The 23682-nt window shown below is 42.0% G+C and overlaps 1 protein-coding gene across 7 annotated transcripts in view; it reads right to left on the reverse strand.

The window, feature by feature from the left end:
• The window catches only part of Evl (Enah/Vasp-like), a 148781-nt gene that overhangs the window by 37233 nt on the left and 87866 nt on the right, over positions 1-23682 (reverse strand). For all 7 annotated transcript variants that reach the window (XM_041633079.1, XM_041633080.1, XM_041633077.1 and 4 more), the window contains exons 2-3: positions 18932-19100; positions 8183-8360 (exon numbers count right to left, since the gene is read on the reverse strand). In XM_041633079.1, the coding sequence (XP_041489013.1) occupies positions 8183-8360; positions 18932-19100 (347 nt within the window). The remainder of the gene's footprint in view (positions 1-8182; positions 8361-18931; positions 19101-23682) is intronic.

Raw genomic sequence — 23682 nt, forward strand, 5'->3', positions numbered from 1 at the left:
CAGAATTAGCCAGTAAGGGCTAGAGCTAAAGGGCCAAGCAGTGTTTAAAAGAATACAGTTTCCGTGTAATTATTTTGGGTAAAGCTAGCCGTGGGGGCGGCCGGGTGCTGGGGACGCAGCCCCGCCGCTCATATTACTACAAATGGCGCCCAACGTGGGGCTAACTGAGTCCACAGAAAGCCTGAGAAAGCTTGGAAAAGAATAGAGTAAAGCATGTTTCTTGTGGCAATTTCTTGGGTCTACTCTGCTTGCTAGAGGCAAGCAAGCGCTCTCATCTAAGAGAGGCTTCCTGACTCAGCTTTAGCTGCAAAACCCTGCAGCTCATTAAGAGGTCCTGCCACGAAACACTTAAACGGTGTTGATGAAAAGCTGAATTTTCGGTTTTCAGCTGTAGCAGGAAAAAAGCTGCGCCATTTAAAAATGCCGGCTTTCTGGGCTGTCCTGCCAGGGCAAACTCTGACTCTTTTACGCAGGCGGTTCGTGCGGTTTGCAAGCACAGGCTGCTGAAGCTCGCTTGCTGGCAGGGACCTTGAAATGCCATAGAGTTGTGGCAGTAAACATGGCTACAGCCAGTACCTCAGCCATGAGGCTGGAAAGCTAAGGAATGGGCTACATCTAGCCGGCAAAGCCACGCCTTTAATCATACTGATATTGCTTGGTAAATTAAAGACTCATGTGGTCAGAAAAAGAGAGATATACAGTAAAGAGAGATTCAAAGACAGAGAAAATTTTTAAATGGTTTACAGTGTGTTAAAAATATATGCAGACTAAAAGTTGAAGTTCTTAAAGTAAAAAACAAAAAAAAAGGAAGAGAGTTGTTGTGTGTGGTAGTACACACCTTTAATCCCAACACTTGGAAGGCAGAGGGAGACTGACCTCTGTGACTCCAAGGTGTGGTAGCACACGCCTTTAATCCCAGTGCCTAGAAGGCAGAGACAAACAGATCTCTGTGAGTTCAAGGTGTAGTAGTGTACACCTTTAATCCTGAATGCCTGGGAGGCAGAGACAGGCGGATCTCTGAGAGTTCAAAGACAGCCTGGTCTACAGAGTTACTTCAGGTCAAAGATACAGAGAACCTGTCTCAAAAAGCAAAGAGTTAAAAGTAAAAATAAACAAAATCGAGGTTAAAACAAAGCTGCACAAAGATGGAAAATACACAGAGAATTTTGATACTGTATGCTATTATGCTCTCTTTAAATTATTTAAATGCTGAGGAAGGAGCAACAGATGCTAAAAGATATTTATTTATAAATGCTGCTGAATTAATCCAACATAGATATTTTGAATTTGGATCTAAGGATATGATACTTTGGAAAAGAGATTCTTCTTTTGTTTTCACAGACGATGAGACTCTGTGGATTGCTTCCATACCAAAATGATGGACCACGTCCTCCTGAAAGGTTGCGTGAACACCCTCAGAAAATTGCTTCGCTCAACTGCCAACTGAGATGAAACTAGCACACAGGTTATACCATGAAAGACTTAATTAACGACGCCCCCCATTCAGAAGGAAGCAGTTTGGAGAGAAATAACTGCGCCCATATTCCAAAAAATTGTTTATAAATGTTCTTTTACATTTAAAGGGGGATATGATATAGGTATGAATAATTTGCATTAGTATAGATTTTGCTTTATTGATAGAGATTTAAGGTCAATTTTGTTATATGTATAAGTGTTTCTGATATTGATTAAGGTATTGTGATTGTGTAGTTCATTATTAAAATGTAATGTATAATTAGGAAATATAGGTTGTTGATGGATAATCATAAATAATAGTCAAGTTTGTAGTCATGTTAGTTAATATTTTCTAGATGTGCATAGATATATTTTAGATAGGCATTCTTCATATTTTTCAAAGATTATAGAATATGGCATTTTAAATGTTTTAATAACTTAGGACTTTTCATGACAATGAGACACTCTGCTCCTGGCAGCACCAATCTACTTCAAGAGGAAGATGGGCATCAAAGAGGCTCGTTATGGAGTTTGATAGCCATTTGGGCAAGAAACTGCTTTTGCCTGGACTACTGCATAAACTGGACACAGAGAACCCGCAGAGAGAGGACTACTGAACTTGCCTAAGGTGAGATGATCTTTCGGGGTTCCTGATTCATGAAAGAGTCTGCGAGACATTCTGCAGGACACAACAGATAGTGACTGAACTGACTTTGAATTTTCCTGCTTTATGGAAATGTCTGTTGGATACCTTGGGCCTGAAGGCTGAAGATGGATGCCCCAACGGTACAGAGGAACTTTGGGTGACTGTCCAGGCAGCGAGATGTCTCTGTCATTTCTAAAGTTTTAAAAGTTGCTTTTTTCTTGTTTGCTTAGGTAATATTGTATCTTTCTGGAGTCTTTGATGGAATTAAGAATAGTTAGTTATAGTTATAGTTTTCCTTAGTTATGATAAAGATTATTGTAACTTTTACTTGATAACTGTTTTGTTATATGTAATTTTGCTATGTTAAAAGTTAAAGCCTTTTTTTTTTTTGTTTAAACCGAAAAAGGGGAAATGATGGAGGAAGGTCATTCGTTAAATAAAAAGAAACTGCTTGGCCCTCATTAGTTAGAAGATAGGTGGAAGGAGTAAACAGAACAGAACGCTGGGAGGAAGAGGAAGTGAGCTCAGACTCCACAGCTCTCCTCTCGGGAGCAGACGCCTGAGAGAGACGCCATGCCCCACTCCCGGGCAGGACACACGCCATGAAGCTCCGACCCAGGATGGACTAGGCTAGAATCTTCCCGGTAAGACCTGTTCTCACAGATTATTAGAGATGGGTTGATCGGGATATCAGAATTAGCCAGTAAGGGCTAGAGCTAAAGGGCCAAGCATGTTTAAAAGAATACAGTTTCCGTGTAATTATTTTGGGTAAAGCTAGCCGTGGGGGCGGCCGGGTGCTGGGGACGCAGCCCCGCCGCTCATATTACTACAGGATACCTGTCAAGGAAAGCTATTAACAGGAAGTGGAACCAACCCAAGAGAAAGGAAGATGTTGCAGTCAACAAAACTTGAAAGAAGTTGGAGATCTGAAGAGTACGTTGACACCAGACATGAAAATGCAGAGTTTAAGAGTTTGTACAGCTAGTTTTAGGTCTTGCTTTGATCCAGTATTTCCTCTCTGTGCTCCTTTCCCCATGTTTTGGAACAGTATTGAATATCCTGTGCTATTATATGTTGGAAGTATGTGATCTGTTCTTTGATTTTGATTTTATAGGGGTTTATAGTTAAGAGATTGCATGAATCTCAGAAAAGACTTTGAACTTTTAAATACTGTTAAATGGGGACTTTTGAAGTTGTATTTTGCATTATGATATTGTTACAAGTTTATGGGAGTCAGGGAATGGAATGTGGTAATTTGAATGTAATTGGCCACTATAATCTCATACAGAATGGTATGATTAGAAGGTGTGCCTTTGTTGGAGTAGATGTGGCCTTGCTGAAGAAAGTGTGTCACTGTGGGGGCAGGTTTTGAGGTCTCCTATGCTCAAGTTATACCCAGTGTCTTGGTTCACTTCCTGTTGCCTTTGAATAAAGATTTAAGAACTTTTAGCTCCTTCTCCAGTACTATGTCGCACCATGATGATTATGGATTATACCTCTGAAAATGTAAGCCACCCCAGTTAAATGTTTCTCCTTTGTAAGAGTTGCTATGGTCATGGTGTCATTTCACAGCAATAGAAACTCTAACTCAGACAGTCTCCCTGCTGCTGGAGGATGTCTGAGGTAGAGAGGGAAACTGAGCAGGACAGAGTGTAGAACAGTGGTCAACATCTCTCCTTGCTTGGGGACTAGGCAGACCAACAATGCAGGCAGAGACAGTCTGAATGCTTTCTGGAAGTGGTATCAGCAGTTCAAGAGTCAGCAACAAGACAGACACTGACACTAAAGTCCACTTCATTCTCCTGCAAGGGACTGGAATGATAGCATGAACCAGCCTTGCTGGGCTACCTGAGATCTGATCTTTAATATGAGAAGCCCACCAATGGCTGCAGCATGGGCACAGCTCAACAACCTGGACTTGTACCTTCCCTGACCCCTGGAAGCACAGCTGTAGAAGCACTGGATTCCAAACCAGAAGACCTAACCTTAACTCTCAACTCCAAACAAGATACATACCTCTATTTTGGATACCTCTATTTTGGATCTCAGAGCCCTTTCTAAAAAAAATATGTATCACAGTAGGCTGTCCTAAGTGCTTTAGAGTTTAAGAACAAAAACCTCTATACCCCAATTAGTCTTCTTGGGGGTTCTTGGCCCCTGGCCTCAACTAGGCTTCTTGGTTGGTGAGAACCATTTCTCAGGAAGAGCAGGAAAAGGCCACCTGAATAAGTGGCCTGGGGAAAAATAAAAATTGTAGGCTTTGAAGAAAAAGTCTAAGTATTAACTATCTCCATAATTCCATGTACCCAGGCCAGAGAAGTTTCTCTCTCCAAGTCGTACCTGAGCCTAAGTACCATCTGTGGCCATCACACCATGCCTTGTCATATGATACCCAGGAAAGCTGGGTCACATGGTCTGTAGGGCATGCTCTGTAGTTAGCAGCAGACACAGATGGCAGCCACCAAAGTTAGGCTGTAGCACTGTTTCCACTAGTGGGAGCTTCCAGAGCAACCCACACAGGGATCTTGACTTCCTTAACACTGAAGGGAGTGAGTGGCATTAGAGCCAAATAGCCCTTTCCACTTCAGGTAACTTCTATATATCAACATCTATAGAAAAAGCCTCAGTAAGCCCCCACCTCCCCAGGACAATCCCTGAACTCAGAGTTTTGTTCTCCAGAACTGTGAGAGCTTCTGCTAGCTCTAAGATACCTTACCTCTTCATAGGCAATGGGAAACACTCCGTAACTGTTACTTTAACTGTTTTGTACCTGCTAAATTGACTTTAGTTTCCCTGGGTTAGGCCTGAAGTTGAAGACTGGGTATCCAAAAATCACTGAAACAAGAAGCTAGATCCAGTAGGTACCTGGTAAAAAAAAAACCATCAGCAAAGTAGCTTTGTCAAGGGTCAAACATCTGAGAATCTCTTCTATGGAGAATTCAGACAGTAAAAAAAAAAAAAAAATACTATTCTACTATACTTTAACCTCTTCCAGAATAATGTGAAGAATCATGAGTTAATAGTCGTTTTCAGGTCAGACATTGAGATGCATGCCTGCAAACCTACCACTCAGGAAAATGAGATAGTGAGATCGCAAGTCAAGCTTAGACTACACAGGAAACCTTGTCTTTAAAACAGAACAAAACACTAAAACAAAGCTGGACAAGATAGTGCTCACTTGTAATTCCAGTATTCCAGAAGCTAAGGCAAGAGGATCAGGGGTTAAGGTCATCCTTGGCTTTAGAGGACCCGGTCTCAGAAAAAAACAACAACAACAACAACAAAAAAACAACCCATAAAACTAAACACGATAAAAAAAAAAAAAACAAGCTAGTACATCTCACTGTGGAGAGAAAGAATCAAAAAAGAAATCATTTGAGGCACAAATGTTTGCTTTTCAGCGCCCAGAAAACAGAACTATGAAACAACTTGGTTCCAGCGTTGAGTTTCAGCAGTTACGATTATAAGATTTCTGAGCAGTTACTTCCTCTCTGAACTTTGGCTTTCTGGTCCAGAAAGCAGGGAAGGCATCTGAGATAACATCTCCCAGGGATATGGTGAGAGTTAACCAAAAGCCTGAAGACACAAAGACACGCTTTAATTTTGGGGGAAGGCAAATATAGCTTATTTTAAATGGTACAGCTAAGTGGCCTGTGCCTGCAGGCCTGGGAAGACCCCAAGTCCATACCCATGTCTATCCACATACTGAGGGGTAGGAAAAGCTGATCAAGACTCACCTGTGGTGATAGAGGTCTACAGGAGACCTCAGAAGGTCACAGGAACCAGACACCTTAGAAGAAAAGATTCCCAAGGGGGAACGAAAAGGGTATGTCTGTTTATGGGGTGCTAGATGCCACCCTAAGCCTGGGATCCTGCACAACTTTGGGATTCAAGATGTCATGCTACAAGCAACTATACAATCCATATGATTTGGGCAATCAGTTGTACACAGAGCAAACAACTGCAGTATTGAAGGCTATGTGGCTGCTGAAGCCTTTGGGTCAAGGGTACCTTTCTTTCAGGTTTGGTAACTACTGGGAGTTGCATGTAAGCACACCGTAGATACATGCTTCACATTTGTGCATGACATATCAGCTGCTGAGAAAGCTCAGTCAGCAGCAGCCACTACCAATGCTAACCAGGCACACTAACTCTGTATCTACACATCCAAACTGGCAGCCTTCATTCCAGCATCAACAAGACCATTTGTTCAGTCCACTGGGGATGTGGGCCTGTGTTAGAATTGACACCATGTGACCCTGATAAGCAATTCCCTCATGATAGTTCACCACTACAATACCTGGAAAGAATCTCTGTGAGTTCAAGGCCAGCCTAGTCTACAGAGCTAGTTCCAGGATAGCCAGGGCTATTACACATAGAAACCCAGTCTCAAAAAAAAAAAAAAAAAAAAGCAGGGCAGTGGTGGCATACGCCTTTAATCCCAGCACTCAGGAGGCAGAAGCAGGCGGATCTCTGTGAGTACAAGGCCAGCCTGGTCTACAAGAGCTAGTTCTAGAACAGGCTCCAAAGGTACAGAGAAATCCTGTCTTGAAAAAGATTTTAAAAAATTAAAAAAACCAAAACAAACAAACAAACAAGGCCAATGCCATTCCTAGTAAGCTGTCCAGCTGCCCTGTGCCTATTCTCTAATGCCGTGTCTGCCTGCCTACTGCATGTTCCCAAACTCCCATCACAATGGTCATGGACTCTAACCCCCTGAAACTGTAAGGCTCCTTCTATAAGCTGCCTTTGTCTTAGCACAACAAGAGAAGACTCACACATGACTCACAAAACCTCATTCCATATAGTCTTCTTAGCTCACAAAATCTCTTGAAGTGTTTAAGCTGAGCCCAAAGCACCAATATATCAGGCTCAGTATATGTTCAAATGTCATCTCCCTTTAGCAGCATGGGCACCTGTCTCCTTTTGTGTTTTGGTAGTCGGGGTAGCAGCAGTGGTGCTGGCTGCAGGCAGTAGCAACAGCAGTAACATAATACACATGCTGAATCAAGAGATGACAACCATCTAGCTCATTTAAATGTAAAAGCAACTCTCCTTGTCTGCATTTGTAGTCAGGGATGCAGAGGCCCAGGAACCTTCAGTGAGTTGCTCAATGGTTTCTTGACTGGGAATGCAGCAAAAGAGAGCTCAAACCAAGTAAAGTGGTTCCAAGCCTGGTTCATAACCACTGTGCACTGCCACCACTGTGCTCTGCCACCACTGTGCTCCACCAAAGGTTAAGATGCCTGCCAACTGTAGGACCAACTGAGGCCAGCAATACACCCTCATTGGGAAAGCTCAGGTCCTTCCTCAAAGTTGTCAAAAGTCACCAACAGTTTGGTGCTCTGCTGTAACTGCTCGATTCCGGGACTTTTGCTAGTCCCACTCCCAAGCCTTACAGGGCCCAACTTGTCAACTTGTCACGCTTCCAGTTTCATCTAGCTGCTCTGCACCTGTACACAGGCCCCAGACACACTGCACTGTAGGTTTTTTTCTTCTGACACATGCAAGCTCTCCCACCTCTACCTCTGCAGCAGCAGCTCCCTCCTCAGCACACCCTGCTGAGTGTAGTCCTTGTTCCTTTGAGCTTCAGCTCTTATGTCACCACTGCTGCCAGGGCCTCTCTTACAGCCCAGATGGGCAGTTATTGTTTTCTTTTGTAGTCCCCAAGTACTTTGCACACATTTTATTCTAGCATTCACTGTAGAACATTAAAGTTAGCTATTTATGAATCTGTGAACTCTAAATTCTAAAGTGGGTAGGACTCCATTCACTTCTTATCTATTCTGCCATGTCAGGTATGTATTCTGGAATACAGCAGTAGGATGGCTAACATACAACACATCTCACAGAGGGCTTCAGGAGCACATTAATACAAACCTGCATTTCACAATAGCACATTAATCCCTCTTCCTTATTCTTAGTCATTACTGTGAACCTCAAGTCAAGTAACAGGTTTCTGAGGGTCTACATCATGTCAATAAATGAAGTAGCAATGTCAGGATGTTAGACAACCAGAGCTGGGACACAGACAGAACAAGAGAGAGCCTCAACATCCAGTAAAGACAATGTCCTGCTTACCTCCTTCTTGGGAATTCATGATGTTCAGGGCAAAGAGCATCGCATTGGAGAAAGTGGTTGCCTCTTCCTTACTTGCAAAGTTTAAGCCATAGACCTGACGGGCATCTCGCCACTGATGGAAGGTGGGTGTTGCCTGATTGTACTTCAGCCCTTTCACAATTGAATAATTGATCACAACCTGGAGGAGAAAAGAGAGAAATACGTGTAAATAAATTAAATGTAAGTGAGCTGGAGGGAGCTGCCATGGGCAAAGATACTGTATCCTTTCAACCATGGGTAGTGTGAGGGATAAGGTTCACAGGAGGGAAAAGGTGATCAGGCATTTCAGGCTATAATTGAACAGCTGGAAACTTGTTATTTCACTTAACTAGGTCTGAACTGGGAGTAAAATTCCCCGGTTGGGTTCTGGTTCAGACCCTGTCTCTTGGTTGTGCCACTTAGGGAATCAATGCTGTTTTCTAAGGTTCAGTTTCTCCAACAATAAGATGAAGGTACTAATGCTGCCTTATTGACCTTGTGGGGATTCTGAAAGGATCTCCTGGTGCCAGATATATTTTAGCTACACTTAATCCATATCTTCTAGATATGAAGCTCCTAAAGGGTAACAGTATTTTGCAGTTTGATTTCAATTTCCCACAGCCCTTATCAGTGTTCAGAATTCATAATAAACAAGTTCTATTTTCAACAATGACTTGTAGAAATATATTACACACATATACAGCCTCACAGCTATTTTTGTTATTAATCACCAACAGACATAATTGGTGTAGGAGGTTATTCTGTTTGTGTGTTGCTTTTATTGGTTGAATAAAGAGACTGCCTTGGCCTTTTGACAGGGCAGACTTAGATAGGTGGAGTAGACAGAACAGAATGCTGGGAAGAAGGGAAGTGTGGCAGACACCATGAATCTCCGGCCTGAGACGGACATAGGTTAGAATCTTGCCGGTAAGCTACAGTCACATGGTGACATACAGGTTATTAGAAATGGGTTGAATAAAGATATGGCAGCCAATAAGAGGCGAGAACTAATGGGTCAGGCAGTAATTTAATTAATACAGTTTTCTGTGTGGTTATTTCGGAAGTTAAGCAAGCCAGGCGGTGGGACACAGCCCGCTCTCCCCTTACTACACATAACAGCTATCAGCCAGGCAGGGCAAAAGACTGCGAAGACAGACATTCAGAGAGCCATGGCCGGCAGAGACTCAACAGCAGGTCTGCGGGCCCCTCAATGTTTGCTCTTCTAGACACTGAAAGAGAATGATTTCAGGCTATTTAGAAAGTGGTGCTCTGTGAAGTCAGTGGTGGCCTGACAACACTCTAGGTGCAGCCATCACCTGGCTGTGTAATCCTCCCCCTAAGAGTCCTCTTGCCTGTAAAGTAGGAAGAATATGGTAATGGTTTGTTGCTCTCCACAGCTGTTCATATTGCTGTGTTACAGGATCAGGAAAAGCCGGAGAATAGTAATTACAGACAATATCTAGAACAGCATCATCCTAGATTTCCCTCACATGCAAGTTGAACTTAGGTCCACGTATAATGAAGTGAACAAGTAAGATGAGTCATTGGACACATGTACTAAATCAGGAGAAGAGATGGGACCATTTTACAACTTTCTTGCTACACATAGCAACAGGTGAATATTTTGGCTAGTATCTATATACAAGTTCTTGAGTAGGAGCAGACATACACATGTGTACTGATAAGCAGAAGACCCTAGCTGGGGGTTGACTGGTTTAATTTTACACTGCTGAAAAAAGGCTCGAGTGTTTGTGGAGTGTATGTATGAGATGAACTGCCAAGTTAGCATGATTAAAATGGCTGTTAAGGTTAGAGCAATGGGTCTCCACCTGTGAGTCATGACCCCTCATGGGGGTTGTCAAAACAACTCTTTGCAGGGGTCACATAAGACTATCAGAAAACATAGATATTTACATTATGATTCATAACAGTAGCAAAATTACAGTTATGAAGTAACAATAAAAAATTTTTATGTTGGGGGTTACCACATCATGAGGAACTGTATTAAGGGTCACAGCGTTTGGAAAGTTAGGAACCACTGAGTTAGTGACTGGAGTCGTGCACAGAATCAGGAAGCTAAGAACCTTTTCCATTCTGTCCCAGTCAACTCATAGCAGATGTTCTGTGAGAAAGTTGTGCAGAAGAGGTCTGGAAGTGACATATTAAGGTTGGTTGAGAAAGAACAAAGCAAGACTGGCTGGGGAGATGCTCTAGGGAAGTGAGACTTCTAAGACTATGAGTTGAGATGGCTGACTACAATCTCAGAGGTGACTCAGCCATGCAAGCATCAGGAGAAAAGTAATACCCATCCCAGGTACAGAAAAAGAATTCATAGGGATCTTAGGAATTCTCTTTGTAGTTGGGAAATCAGGGCCAGGAAAAACAAGGGACTTGAACAAAGTTACACAGTAAACTAATGGGAGGGCTGGAACAGTCTATAGAGGGGACTCCATGCTGCAGTTCACTGCCTGCAAAATGAGCTAACATTGTTCTCTAATTTCCTGTGGCCTGGCTTTGATCTCTGGAGCCTCCTGGATTGGTTCTGGCTGCACAGGTCTTAAGACCTTATACTGGGGAGGTGGTATGACACATGCCTTTAATCTCAGCACTCAGAGATAAAGTAAATCTCAGTGAGTTTGAGGCCAACCTTGTTTACTGAGCAAGTCCCAGAACAGACAGGACTGTTAGAGAGAAACCCTGTGTTTTAAAAAAAAAAAAAAAAAAAAGACCTTATACTGGCATTTCTGTTGTTGCTATCCCTGGAGCCTAAAGACGGCCAGCTGCTATCCACAAATACCCCAACAGGCTACAACTGCTTTGAAGACATGGTGGTTCTTGGTATAAGAAATGAGCAGATCATTGAGTTAGAGCACTGTACATCGCATCCTGTTTATTCCTTTTCAGCTGAGCAACTCTTAGTAGATCCATGAAATGCAAAGGGACAGCAACAGTGTAGATAATATATTCCCTAATAGACCTGTGAAGATAAAACACTCATATAAGCTGAACCACCAGAGAGACACCACCACTTTAAAATTTATTTTCACAACTTCTAAACCATCCTTTTATAAAGGAGAGTCCCACAAAGTGTGCCTTGAATGCATGTGCAGGCGGTGCATAGCTAATATATCACTTGGTCAAAGACAGAGAGAAGCCTGGTATTTACCAACTCCCAGATAGGTTTTACTGGTGGAAGCTAAAATCTTAGTGCCTACCTGATTATTTGCTTGTTCTACTTAGAGCAAGTTAGAGGAGATAGTTGGGCATTTGTAACACTGTGTGGCCACTTTTGGATGGGACAAGCTTTCTTCTGATGTCTCTTTTCTCAACAGCGCCCCTCAGCGATAACTATGCTCTAACTTTTCTCACCATTGGTAACTCTTACCAATTCTTTTTTTTTTTTCTTTTGGTTTTTCCAAGACAAGGCTTCTCTATAGCTTTGGAGCCTGTCCCTGGAACTAGCTCTTGTAGACCAGGCTGGCCTCAAACTCACAAAGATCCGCCTGCCTCTGCCTCCGGAGTGCTGGGATTAAAGGTGTGTGCCACCACCACGCGGCCAACCAATTCTTAAACTAAAAATGGATTAATATGGCATACAGTGCTATTTCTGACTCTTTCCATTTAACATAATATCTGTGAAATTCATCCATTTCTCTCCCTACCCCCATGCCTAGATAGAGTCTTACTACATAGCCCAGGCTGGTCTGGTACTCGCTATGTAGCATGGGGTTTGAACTCATGAATCCTCTGCCCTTTCCTCTCTAGTGGTAGAAATACAGGCATGCAGCATCACTGTGGGCTAAACATGCCATTTTAACAGCAAATAACTTCTCCATGCTCTTATTGATGAGTGTCTGAGTTGGTTTCTAGCCCTTGGCTATTTTGCTCTATGAATATTTTTATTTTTAGTAGATACAAATTCTTGTTTCTTTGGGCATCTACACAGAAGGGAGGGGTATGGTTTGTGTGCATTTAGATTTAGTAGCCTTGGTTATAAGATTTCTCAGGAAGATGGTACCAATTTCCACTCTCCTGAGCGACATATGAGAGATCCACTTGGCCAGAAATACTCAGAATTGTTTGGCTTCTGAATGGCACCCTTGAGTTGTGCAGAGTATAGCACTATCCCAGGGTCGTTTCTGTCAGAACTGTCTGACTTCTGAAGGGCACCCTTGGGGTGTGGAGTATAGTGTTATCCCAGGTGGTTTGCATAGTGTCTCCCCAAACACAATGGCTGAGCACTTTCCTTGTATTTGCCACCATTGTTAGCTTGTCACTTCTGTCCACTGCTCTTTTGGGAAGTCTTTGTTCAAGCTATTTGGCTTTTTAAAGTTAATTTTCAGCTTTGTATACATCCTTCCTGATTGAATTGGCCTATTACATACTTCGGGGAAGTAGTCCCCCCAGGGTGTAGCTTGCTTTTCCATCTCATTGTGCACAGTAAGGAAACTCCTCAGTGCTAATGAAGTCCATCCATAATCTGTCCTCTATAGCTAATGCTTTTTTTTCAATTTCTTTAGATTTATCTATTTTATATATTTTCCTTGAATGGGTATCTGTGTACCATGTGAATGTTCAGTGCCAGTGGAGGTCAGAAGAGGACGTCATATGCCCTACAACTGGATTTACAGATTGTGAGTCACCATGTGGGTGCTGGGACTAAACCTGGGTCCTCTGCAACAACAAGTGTTCTTAACCACTGAACATCTGTTTTCTCTAAAGTCATGAGAAAATTTTCCTGTACTTTCTTATCAATGTTTTACTAGTTTCTGAACACCTCTCTCACGCTTCTTTCAAGATGGGGTCTTGCTACATTGCCAAGGGTAGCCCTGGATTCTTGGTCTGAAGCAGTCCTCCCACCTCAGATTCCTAAGTACCCCGCTACTGTTGGCCTTTAGTGTTTAGGCTGAAATAATTCTGAGGTTTGGCGTAACCATTTAAAAATAAAATACAGACTGAACTGGGGTTATTTATTGAAAATAACATCTTTTCCTTGCTGAACATAAAGATGCCTTGTCATAAACCAAGGGACCACATATATGTGGCTTTATCTAGCCATTCCTAAATTTCTGAGTCTGTTAGTTGATCTTAATGTCAGTATCTCCCTGCTGCAATTATTACAGCTTTATAGTAAGATTGGAAATATGAAAGTGCAAGCCCCATTTTGGTTCTTCAAGATGATCCTATAATTTTCATATGAATCTTAGAAGCAGATTACTAACTAGTTTCTACAAATACCTGCTGGAATCTTAAATGGGTGAGATTTTGAAGAAGTGACATCTAATGACACCAGGGCCTCAGTTCATGAACGTGGTCAGTTTCTGAGCAGCTTGGCTGCTTGAGTCCTCTCAACCATCTTAACAGTTTCCAGTGTACAGAAGGTTGTAGCTACAGCGAGAGTTGTTCCAAAGTCTTTGAAATTTTCTGGTGAGCTTCCAAATATCATTTGAAACAGTTTCATTTTATAGTTATTTACTGCTAACATATTAAAAAAACACAGGTGTCCGTCAAACTCATTTAGCATAACAATATGTTAATATATTTTATACTAATTATAGCACCATAAGTTTGTAGGTAGTTCAGACACTCTTAATTATTTAAAAAGGTTTATTGCATTTATTTGTATGCATATGTGTGTATGCATGTGTATATACATGTTTGTGCCACGGCATGAGCATTGGAGGTGAGAGGACTTAGGGGGAGTCAGTTCCTCCCTCTTCCATGGGGATTCTGGGGACTGCACTCAGGTCACCAGGCTTACCAGCAAGCACATTTACCTGCTGAGCCATCTTGTTGACACTTCTCTATATTATTAAATCATCTGAGATGAAAGATAAGTTTATTCTCTCTTTTTCTTGTCTTGTTCTCCTGGAATATAGGGCAAGTTTAATGACTAGGGCTTTTGCTGTCTATAGATACTATTTGCCAAGTTATCTTTCCCAGTTTCCTCTTAATTTTTATCATGAAGGGACACTAAATTTTACTAAGTGCCTTTTCTGTTCCCCCTTGTTCTGTTAATTTTGTATTCCTGTAATAAATTATATCATTTATCAGGAGTTTAAAAATATTTATTTGGTTCAGGCCATTAATTATTTAGCTTGTGGTTTTCTGCTTTGTAATGTTCTCATCATGGTAATAAGGCCATGTAGGATCCATCTTCTTGTTTCTGGGCGCTATGTAATACTAGCACTGTTCTTCATCAAATAAATGGAAAAGCTCACTGAGCTGGCTACCTGTGCCTGAAGTTTCCTTTGTGGGAATGTTACACTTGGAATTACAGATTAAATTGCTTTAGTACATAAAACTATTTAGTTTTTCTATTACTCTCATGTTAATTTTGGCAGCTTTTGAGGCATCTATTTCATTTAAGCTGCCTAATTTCCAAGCATATTGATTTTTAATGTTTATAGGTTGGTAGTAATAATACCCCTTTGGTTTCTGATATTCACAGTTTGTATCTTTCTTTTAAAAAGTCCCTTGATTGTTCTTATTATGAGTTTATTAATTTTATTTTTAAAGAACCAACATTTTTGCTAAAGAACCAAGATATTTTACTTTTTTCTATCATTCATTTACTTTATATTATTAGGGTTTTTAAATTTTCATTTAAAATATTTTATGTATTTACTTGTGTATATGTGAATGCCACATGTGCATAAGAGGTCAGAGGAGGGTGTTGGATTCCTTGAAGCTGGTTTGTGAGCCACCTGATATGGGTATTGGGAACAGAACTCAGGTTCTCTGGAAGAGCAGCAAACACTGAATGTCTGAGCCATCTCTCCAGATCCAGTTAAAAAAATTTTATGGTTTTCTTCCTCCTACTTTTGTTGGGTTTAACTATTTTCCTAGCTTCCTGAGATAAAAAGCATAGACCACCAATATTAATCATTCTTCTTTTGCAATATATACATTTATAAAACAAAATTTCTCCTGTGAGCAGTTTTAGCAACACCTCATAAACTTTGCTGTTCTTTACTACTTAGCAGCACAAAACATTCTCATCTTAAATTTCCATTTCTTGTTTGCCCCAGGAGTCAGTTAGTAATGTCCCTCTTTCCATAACTACTGCACACTAGCTGAATGCGCAACAAAAACAAATGCAGAGAAGACAGAGAAGACAGAGATTTTATTAGCTGTCTTCCTGTCACTGACTCTGGTTTGATTCCTCTGTGGTCAAAGAAGATACTCTAGGGGCTGGTGAATGGCTCAGCAGGCAAAGGCACTTGTTGTGCAAGTCTTGCAATGCTCTGCTCAGCATCTATATAAAGGGCAAAGTAGTCAATCAAATCCATAAAGCTATCCTCTGACTTTCACACATGAGTGGTGACATGCACCCACCCAGAATCTCACACTAAGTGTACCACACACCAAATATAGACAAAGTAATAATAGAAATTTTGAAAGCATATACTCTGTATGATTTTTATCCTTTTTCATTCTGGTGTGCTCCATAGTCTAGCATATTCTCTGTTGGTACATATCATGTGGTTTGAATGAAAATGACTCCTATAGGATCATAGGGAGTGGTATTATTGGAGGTGTGGCCTTGTTGGAGTAGGTGTGGCCTTGTTGGAGAAGTGAGTCATTGGAGGTATGCTTTGAGGTTTCAGAAGCTCAAGCCAGGCCCAGCGTCACTCTCTCTTCCTGCTGCCTGCTGATCCAAAGGTAGAATTCTCAGCTCCTTCTCCAGCACCATGTCTGCCTGTGTGCTGTCATGCTTCCCATCAAAAGAATAATGGGCTAAATGTCTGAACTGTAAGCCAGCCCCAATTAAATGCTTTCCTTATTAAGAGTTTGCTGTAGTCATCTTGTCTTTCAACAGCAATAAAAAACACCAACTAAGACACTTGTAATACCATACAGCTGTTGGCTGCAGTTTCCACAACATAAATCAGGCCAAGCAGGTTAATAATGCTAACAAAAATCCCTCTGTTTTCACTCATTTCTGCCTGCTTCTTCAGTATGCTACTTGGAGCCATGATTAGAATCTGCAAGTAGGCTTCGCAATTAGTCTATTTCCTGAGACCTCTAGATTGGTCCATTTCTGCTTATATATTTAGAACATACATTATTAGATGCATTCAAATTTAGGGCTGCTGTGACTTCTCTTCTGATGGGGTGTCTTATTAAAAAGGTCAGTCTTTCTTTGGAATAGTTGTTGCCTGTCATGTCTGACATACATAGCAGCTACCAGCTTATTATGGTAGTGATTATAAGGGTTACAGTTTTCTAATCCTTCACTTTCAACCTTTCCTAGTCAGATTTATTTTAAAGATAATTCCCTAAGATTCAGCAGGCCTGCTTTAGGTACTTTCGAAGGATAAGCTTATTTTTAAATGTTGCACTTTCCACACAGGAGCTCGTAATCACACTGTGTGCATGTTTTATTTTGGGGAATGTAGGAGTACATGGGAGTGCCTTTCCTGTTTTTTTTTTTTTGTTGTTGTTGTTGTTGTTGTTTTTAAGAGGAAGCCCTTAAAACACCAAAAGTCTAACATGGTTTTGAGACTTCTGAGCAAAAATAATCTAAAGGTCTTTTACAAAGAAAGAAGCTTAATAGTAGAGAACAATCTCCCTGGCCGCTGTACTGATAGCTAGGATCTAAAAAACAATATAGAATCTACAGGCTGGTAGAGACTCTGAGATACAAGTCTCCACCTGATGACGAAATAGCCTTCTCAGAACCTTCCTGCAAACCCCATTCACAGGGTAACACACAGCATCTTCTAACAGTATACTTGCTGCTGGTCTGTTTTCATTACTACAAAGAAGCATCAGAAGCAGGCTCACGTTATAAAGAAATCTATTTGGTTCACAGTACTAGGGGTTCAGAAGCAACCAAATGGTGTGAGTGGCATGGAAAAGGCTACAGCTGTGACGCAGTGATAGAGTGCCTGCGTAGCATGCATGAAGCCTTTGCTTGGCTTACCATGCATGGGGTGCTGAGTGAGATTCCCAGCCTCAGTTCCAGATTTTAAAAAAAAAAGCAATCACTTAGGGATACCCACTATGATGCAGGAACAGTACCAGGCAACGGACGTCATGTCAAGGAGATGCCTAGAGAGAACTCAACAAGGGAAAGAAAAGGCAGCATAAGCTGAGCATAAGCTCAGGGTTAGGTAGGCTACCTTAGAGCAGGAATCCAGAAACATGTTTGTGTTTTCTGCCTGAAGGGACACAGACTCTGGCTAGGGCTGTTTTGACCAATGTAGAAACCTGCCCAGTGGACAACACTTAAATCAGAATTCCAGGTTTCTCTTCACATTGCTAACTTTTTGCCTGCAGGGCCAGCAGGGAACCAGCCTGAGCATAAAGTCTCCAGAAAACATTAAGGAGAGGACTTTAAGTCCTCTTTAATAATAACAATTATTATTATTGCTTTATGTGTATGCCTCCATGTATATCTAAGTACCGTGTATATCTGTAAGCACTTGGTGTCCAAGGAAACCAGAAGATAACATTGGATACCCTGGAACTGGAGTTACAGACAGTTGTAAGTTGCTATGTGGGTGCTGGAAACTCAACTCAGGTCCTCTGAAAGGAGCACCCCTTAACCACTGAGCCATCTCAGCTGTTGTTTCAATAAACAAAACCACAGATCTTCTAGCCTCACTGCTCAAAATGCCTTGTCAATCTTCCCAGAGGCAACAGGGTGGGGAGCATTGGGTAAGCTTGTTACATTAGACTACTTTGCCTTGATTGTGTGTGACATGAATGGACAGGAAAGTACTTGTACCTGAACAGGTATTTCCCAGAAACACTGCTCACCACCTCAGCTGTCCAGGCTGTTTGCCAGGGAAAGATGATAACATCCTCCTATCATCTTGGTATTTTTGCCAAATTTAACTTTGGGGGTTATAACCCAAAATCTCAATAGCAAATGATAAATAGACAGGTAAGTACAGAATGGGACTAAAACATCTACATACTATATTTTTCTTTTTCTTTCTTTTTTGAATGTTTGGTGTGCACGTATGTATGCTTATTTGCAAATAAGTGTAGGGCCGAGGTTGATGTCAAGTATCTTCCTTACTGCGTTCTACTTAAAATTTTATTTTAGACAAAGTTTCACTATGTAACTTGGGCTGGTCTAGCACTCACTGCGTAGGCCAGGCTGATCTCAAACTCATACAGTTTAGCCTGCCTCCTGAGTGCTGGAATTAAAGGTGTGTGCCACCACACCTGGTTGATCATTCTCTGCCTTACTGAGACAAGGTCTCTAATTGGATTTGGAGCTTGCAGGTTCTAGTGAGACTGGCTAGCCAGGGATCCCCATCATTCTCTCCTGGTGTTGGGGCTGCAGATGGCAACCACACTTGTCCAGCTTTCTAATGAGTTCTGGGGACCTAAATTCTAGCTCTCACACTTGTGCACTATCATATACAGAGCCATCTCCCTAGTCCACGTGTACTGTATTTTCCAAAGACTTCTCACAAATGTTATCTTAGTCTGATCTGACAGAATGTTTTATTTGATTTTCTATTTTATCTGTCATTGTATTCTGATCTGACATAATGGAGCAGAAAGATGTAGCTTATTATTTACATATGAAATGGAAAGTGACTCTCGGAAAAGATAATTTGCTTTTGGTCTTATATTTGGCTATAAGGCTGCAGAATCAGAGCTGAACCCAGATCTCTCTCCGATGGCAAAGTGCCTGGGCCTTCTTTTCACCAAGCATGTACTGGTAGGCTCGCAGCTCAGGTGTGTGATGCTGACTCCAGTACTTACCTGCTGATCTTGTAGCTTGACCCCGACGACTCTGAAGGTGTTGCTGGCAGTATTGTGGTAAATGTTGATCCGGCTGAATCCCTGCTGGCCAGGCTTGATTGGTACCCATTTCTTACTGGTGTCATCGTAGACCATCACGGAAGCCCGTGCTTGGCAGATACTCTGTTCACTGCAGAGAGAAGAAAGTCTGCAGTGTCATACCTGGCTATGGTAATAGATGCTGGTCCTGTGCATTTCTGGAACAGAGGTCAAAGGCAACAGGATAAAAACTTGCTGCTAGAACTTCTAACTGCCCACAATAGTGCTGTTTTGTGAAGTGATGAGTTTGTCACCCAAAAAAGACAATGCCAAAAATGAGTAGAGGAGTATCTGCCAAAATCCCACAGCTTGGGAGACTCACAGCAATGCTTTGCAGGGAGGAATGCTTGAAGGAAAGAGGAATTATTATTAGTTGATTATTATAAACCCTGTGTTAAATAATACAGTGAACCTAAGCACTGCTGCCTCACAGCTTATGAAGTAGCCACTAACTATATTTCCCATTTAATGAAGAGGAAAGAGTGGCTGGGATGCTGGAGAGGATTCACATGAGTTTACCGAGGTACCCAGGGATGGAATTTCAAATATCCAGCCATTTCTGTTCAACTTCAGAATACAACACACAGAGGATTTCTTTCTGGCATTCAACAAATGTTCAATTTATATCTAGCATCAAGACGAGACAGCATTAGAAATGCTGTGTAGATAAAGAGGTTAGGTGACCTAAAGAACTGAGCAACAGTTATCCACACACACTGGCTCTGGCTGAACACACCTGGCAAAGCACCGTCACCTGTTCAGAATATGTTAGAAAAACCAGGAAATCAGCAGAAACAGTCTCTGGAGAGGTAAACTGTCACCATTAAAATGAACACATGAAGACACCTGCCAGCAATTTAGTTTTCAGAGTCCAAGATTCTTGAACACAGTCTCAGTAGCGTGTAAGGATCCCCGAATTGAAAAGGTAAGATGTGGCTGACAACTGGAGAGTGACAGTGCTTAGAAAGGAGACCATGCAGGACAACAGTAGACTGGAAATAAAGTCCACACCATGCAGAGTAACAACCACGAAGCAGAGAAAACAGTCATTCACTGTTGAGTGATCATAAGGAACAGACTAAGTAGGCAAGAAAAATGTCATACTGTGTTCACTTTATCATAGTAAGGGCAGGGAAACAAAGTATTTGGAAAAAAAGAGCCTTGTACCCAGCACAGAAATAGTGCTTTTAAGAATCAGTTCTCTGTGATTTGTAAATGTTTAACACATTCTGAGTGTAGAGGGTTGAGCTCAGGATCTCCTCTGTGACTCAGAATCTGTGGCTCAGGATATGGACTATTACCTTTCGTAGAGTGTAAACAAGAAGTGTCTAATGAGTGCTCACTGGAGCCTCTCAGAGCTGAAAAGAGCTCTAAAATAATCCAATTCTCGATTACATTCAATAAGGCAGTTCTGACAATACACAGCAAGCATTGACTCTTCTCTCAAGAGGCCTGTTGGTTGAATGACTGATTTAGATAGCCCTTCTTGGTCTCAGTACACTCTACCCCTACCTTTCCAGTCACAGAGTGTTTTCTAGACAGCCCACAGCAGCCCAACATCTTGAAGGAACATCTTGGTTTTTCTACCTATTATCATGGCAAAGCTACCTACCAACCCCTTTGTCATTCCAGTAACTCTCTTTAACTGAATCCCTTATTTATTACCTTTTCTTCTAGTACATGAGTGATCAAATTGGGCATGTGTTAACCTTAGCACAGATGCCAGGGAGCTTACAGATGAGAATCCAAGAACTACAAACCTTACTCAGCCAAGAGAACTTGAGGGAACCAGGGGAGACTTGTGAAGAAAGTGGTTTTGGGTTAAAGATGACAGTGTTCAGCTCCTAGAGAAAGTGGATGTGCTAGTATAGGAGGAGGTGACATGCAGCCCAGACAGAGGCAGAGCCAAGAACCACGCAATATGCAGAGAGCTGCAGGCCCCTTAGAGTGAGTGCAATGTATCTGGGTTATCACACACTATTCAGGGATCTTAGGAAGAGAGATAAAAGAAATAAAGCACTTGCATTGGACTGTCATGTGCTAGATACTTTAGCACCAATGACAATTTTAGTTACTATAATGATAGATAGCCACAGGTCCTTATTTTCTTTCCTTTCCTTTTTTTTTCCTGTTGTTTTTAACACACTGGGTTCAAATTAAACTTGTGGTTAACCAAAAACCCGGTTGTTGTTGGTTTTTTTTTTCCCTCTCATTTGAATGGTACTTTTCTGACTTTCATTTTATTGCTACTAGTAAGTCTAAATGAAAGGAAGTACACATTCTTCTTGCCATTTATATTCCTAATGTGGGCTTATGATGCCTTTGAGTTGGGAGAAGGTAAAATCTTGACTGCTATGCAGCTGTCATTGCTGCTGAAGTCTAGCTGTTCAACTGCCTTCTCAGCTCATTCACTTGGATGAATACAAACGGCAGGATGCACACACTCCATGGATGTGCTGAACTTACGTCCAAGTCAGCTATCATTTGAAGAAGTTTGATAATTTCATTTTCTATTAAAAGACATTATTTATTAAATACATGGATGGATTTTTAAAATATAGACTATAAAATGATCTTCTTTAAATAAAAAAGGCTTCCTACTTCCTTTTCAACAGGCCCCTGGTAACTCAGGCAAGCATCCACATGGCCTCAGAGCTCCATGGCGCTGATGAAATTCAACCCCACAAAGCTGGAGAGGAAAGGGTGATTTTCATGAGGTCCCAATATCTTACAGGCTTTTTATATAATCATTCTATACTGTGTCTGCATGTGTGTGTTTGAGGGGATGATTCAAAATACATACTGTCATTTGTTCTGATTGACATTAAACTACCAAGTTCAGAGCTTTTCCTCCTGGGACATCACAGATCCCCTTGTGTGGTTCTGGCTCAGTGTGAGCTTCAGGTGGTTCCTGGGTTTCTACATGATTGCAGATTCTAGTGCCAAAAATCCTGGATGGAGTCTCCTCATGGCTCTCACCCATGGCCAGGGTTCACAGTGATCACCAGGATGTCGAGAGATCCTAAGTTAATGAAGCTCTGATCCTGACCCTATACTTTGGACTACTGGCTATCCCTTAAGTATCCCAAAACTCAATAAACTCAAACAGGGAACCTACACAGTGTTTCCTAATATGCGAAATGCCAGCAACCCCACCTCAAGGCCACTCCTGACACCTGAGAGTCACTTCGGATACTTACCCTTTCACTCCTCGCCCTTTGTGGCCAACAGGCCAGCTGTAGGATTTCCTAAACATCTCAATTCTGTTGCTTTCTGTCCCTCCTTGCTGCCAGTGTTCTAAGCCCTTTCTCATCTATACTATCACAAAATCTTTCTGGCTATGTTTCTATCTCTGGGTTCCAGTCTCCTGAGTCCCAATATACTTCTCATGAGGTCACAGAAAGAACTTCAAAGGCAGATCGACCTACCTCTTCAAGCCTCACTGGAAGCCTTGCCACTTACAGCTATTATGACCTCAGACAAACTGCTTGTCTGTAGCTCATCTTCCTTCAACTATCTTCTCTCTTTCCTCTTTCCTCATTTCCCTGAAGGTTTCCTCAATTCCCTGGCAGAATTAAAAAACACCCTGTGTTAGCATGTAAGGCACAGCCTGCGAGAGTGTGTGTTACTACCCAGCTCTTGGCAGTTCCGTAGAACCCTTCACATTCTATTCTATCCTCCCAACTGGTCCCCAGTTGAGCCCCTCCCCCATCTAATCTGGTGGAAACACTCATGCCTCCTAACAGGTACTGCTTCTGTGGCTTCTCTAGCCCAGCTCACTCTGTTCTGCCTAGGACACTCTTTCCAGCTGAGCTGACACAAGTAATTCCCATTAATCTGTAAAGAATTTGGACATGTTACCTTTCTTTTGAGACAGGGTCTTGACCTGTAGCTCTGGCTGGTCTGGAATGCACCATGTAAACCAGGATGGCCTCGGCCTGCTGAGAGCTGGGATTAAAGGTGTGTGCTACCACACGTGGAGTGTGTTACCTCTTTGCAAAAGTCCTAAACTGAAGTGTGAGATGATCCTTCTCTGGGCTCTACTATCATGTCCCAAGCTGACCACTGAAACGTTATCCTAAAAGCTATTCCAGCAGCTGTCTCTTTTAGGTCCCTCTGTTGGACAATGCCTCCTGACAAGCTCCACTAAGCACTGGTCTAAAGGATGTGCACCACAGTTCCATTCCCACCTTAGGAGGACCAGGACAACAGGGGGGATTCCTGGGCTTGGCCCATGGAAATTCCTTTCTCAATGTCCTGGAACTGATGTTGCCCTGCCTAGAACACTTCAGTGAGGAAAGCTAGGCTGGTGGTAAAGAAGTTCTTGCAGAAAAAACATCCCCACAACATTTGGGCCTTTAAAATGACTTCACTGTAACCCAGGTAATTAGGAAAACTATTTCCTAGGATGTGTTCTCCTTCCTACATCCAGAGGTCTGACTCAAAGCTTAGATGAAGGGCTACTGCCTCGAGAAAACTGTCCATTCATTCCTACTCACTTGACAACTACTAAGAGTAAGGCATGCTGCCTTGAACATGTATGATCCAGGAAGAGAAGAGTTCTCACCTATAAACCTGCACTGTAGTGACTAACAGACACACACTATTGTCACTCGTGACTGCAGGAGGTATCTCTACATCTGGCCCCACTGCAGGTCCTATGTGTATCTGAT

Source organism: Microtus oregoni, unplaced genomic scaffold (genome assembly GCF_018167655.1).
Source record: "Microtus oregoni isolate MIOR12 unplaced genomic scaffold, Mior012 000043F_ref0000047, whole genome shotgun sequence".
Lineage (NCBI taxonomy): Eukaryota > Metazoa > Chordata > Mammalia > Rodentia > Cricetidae > Microtus > Microtus oregoni.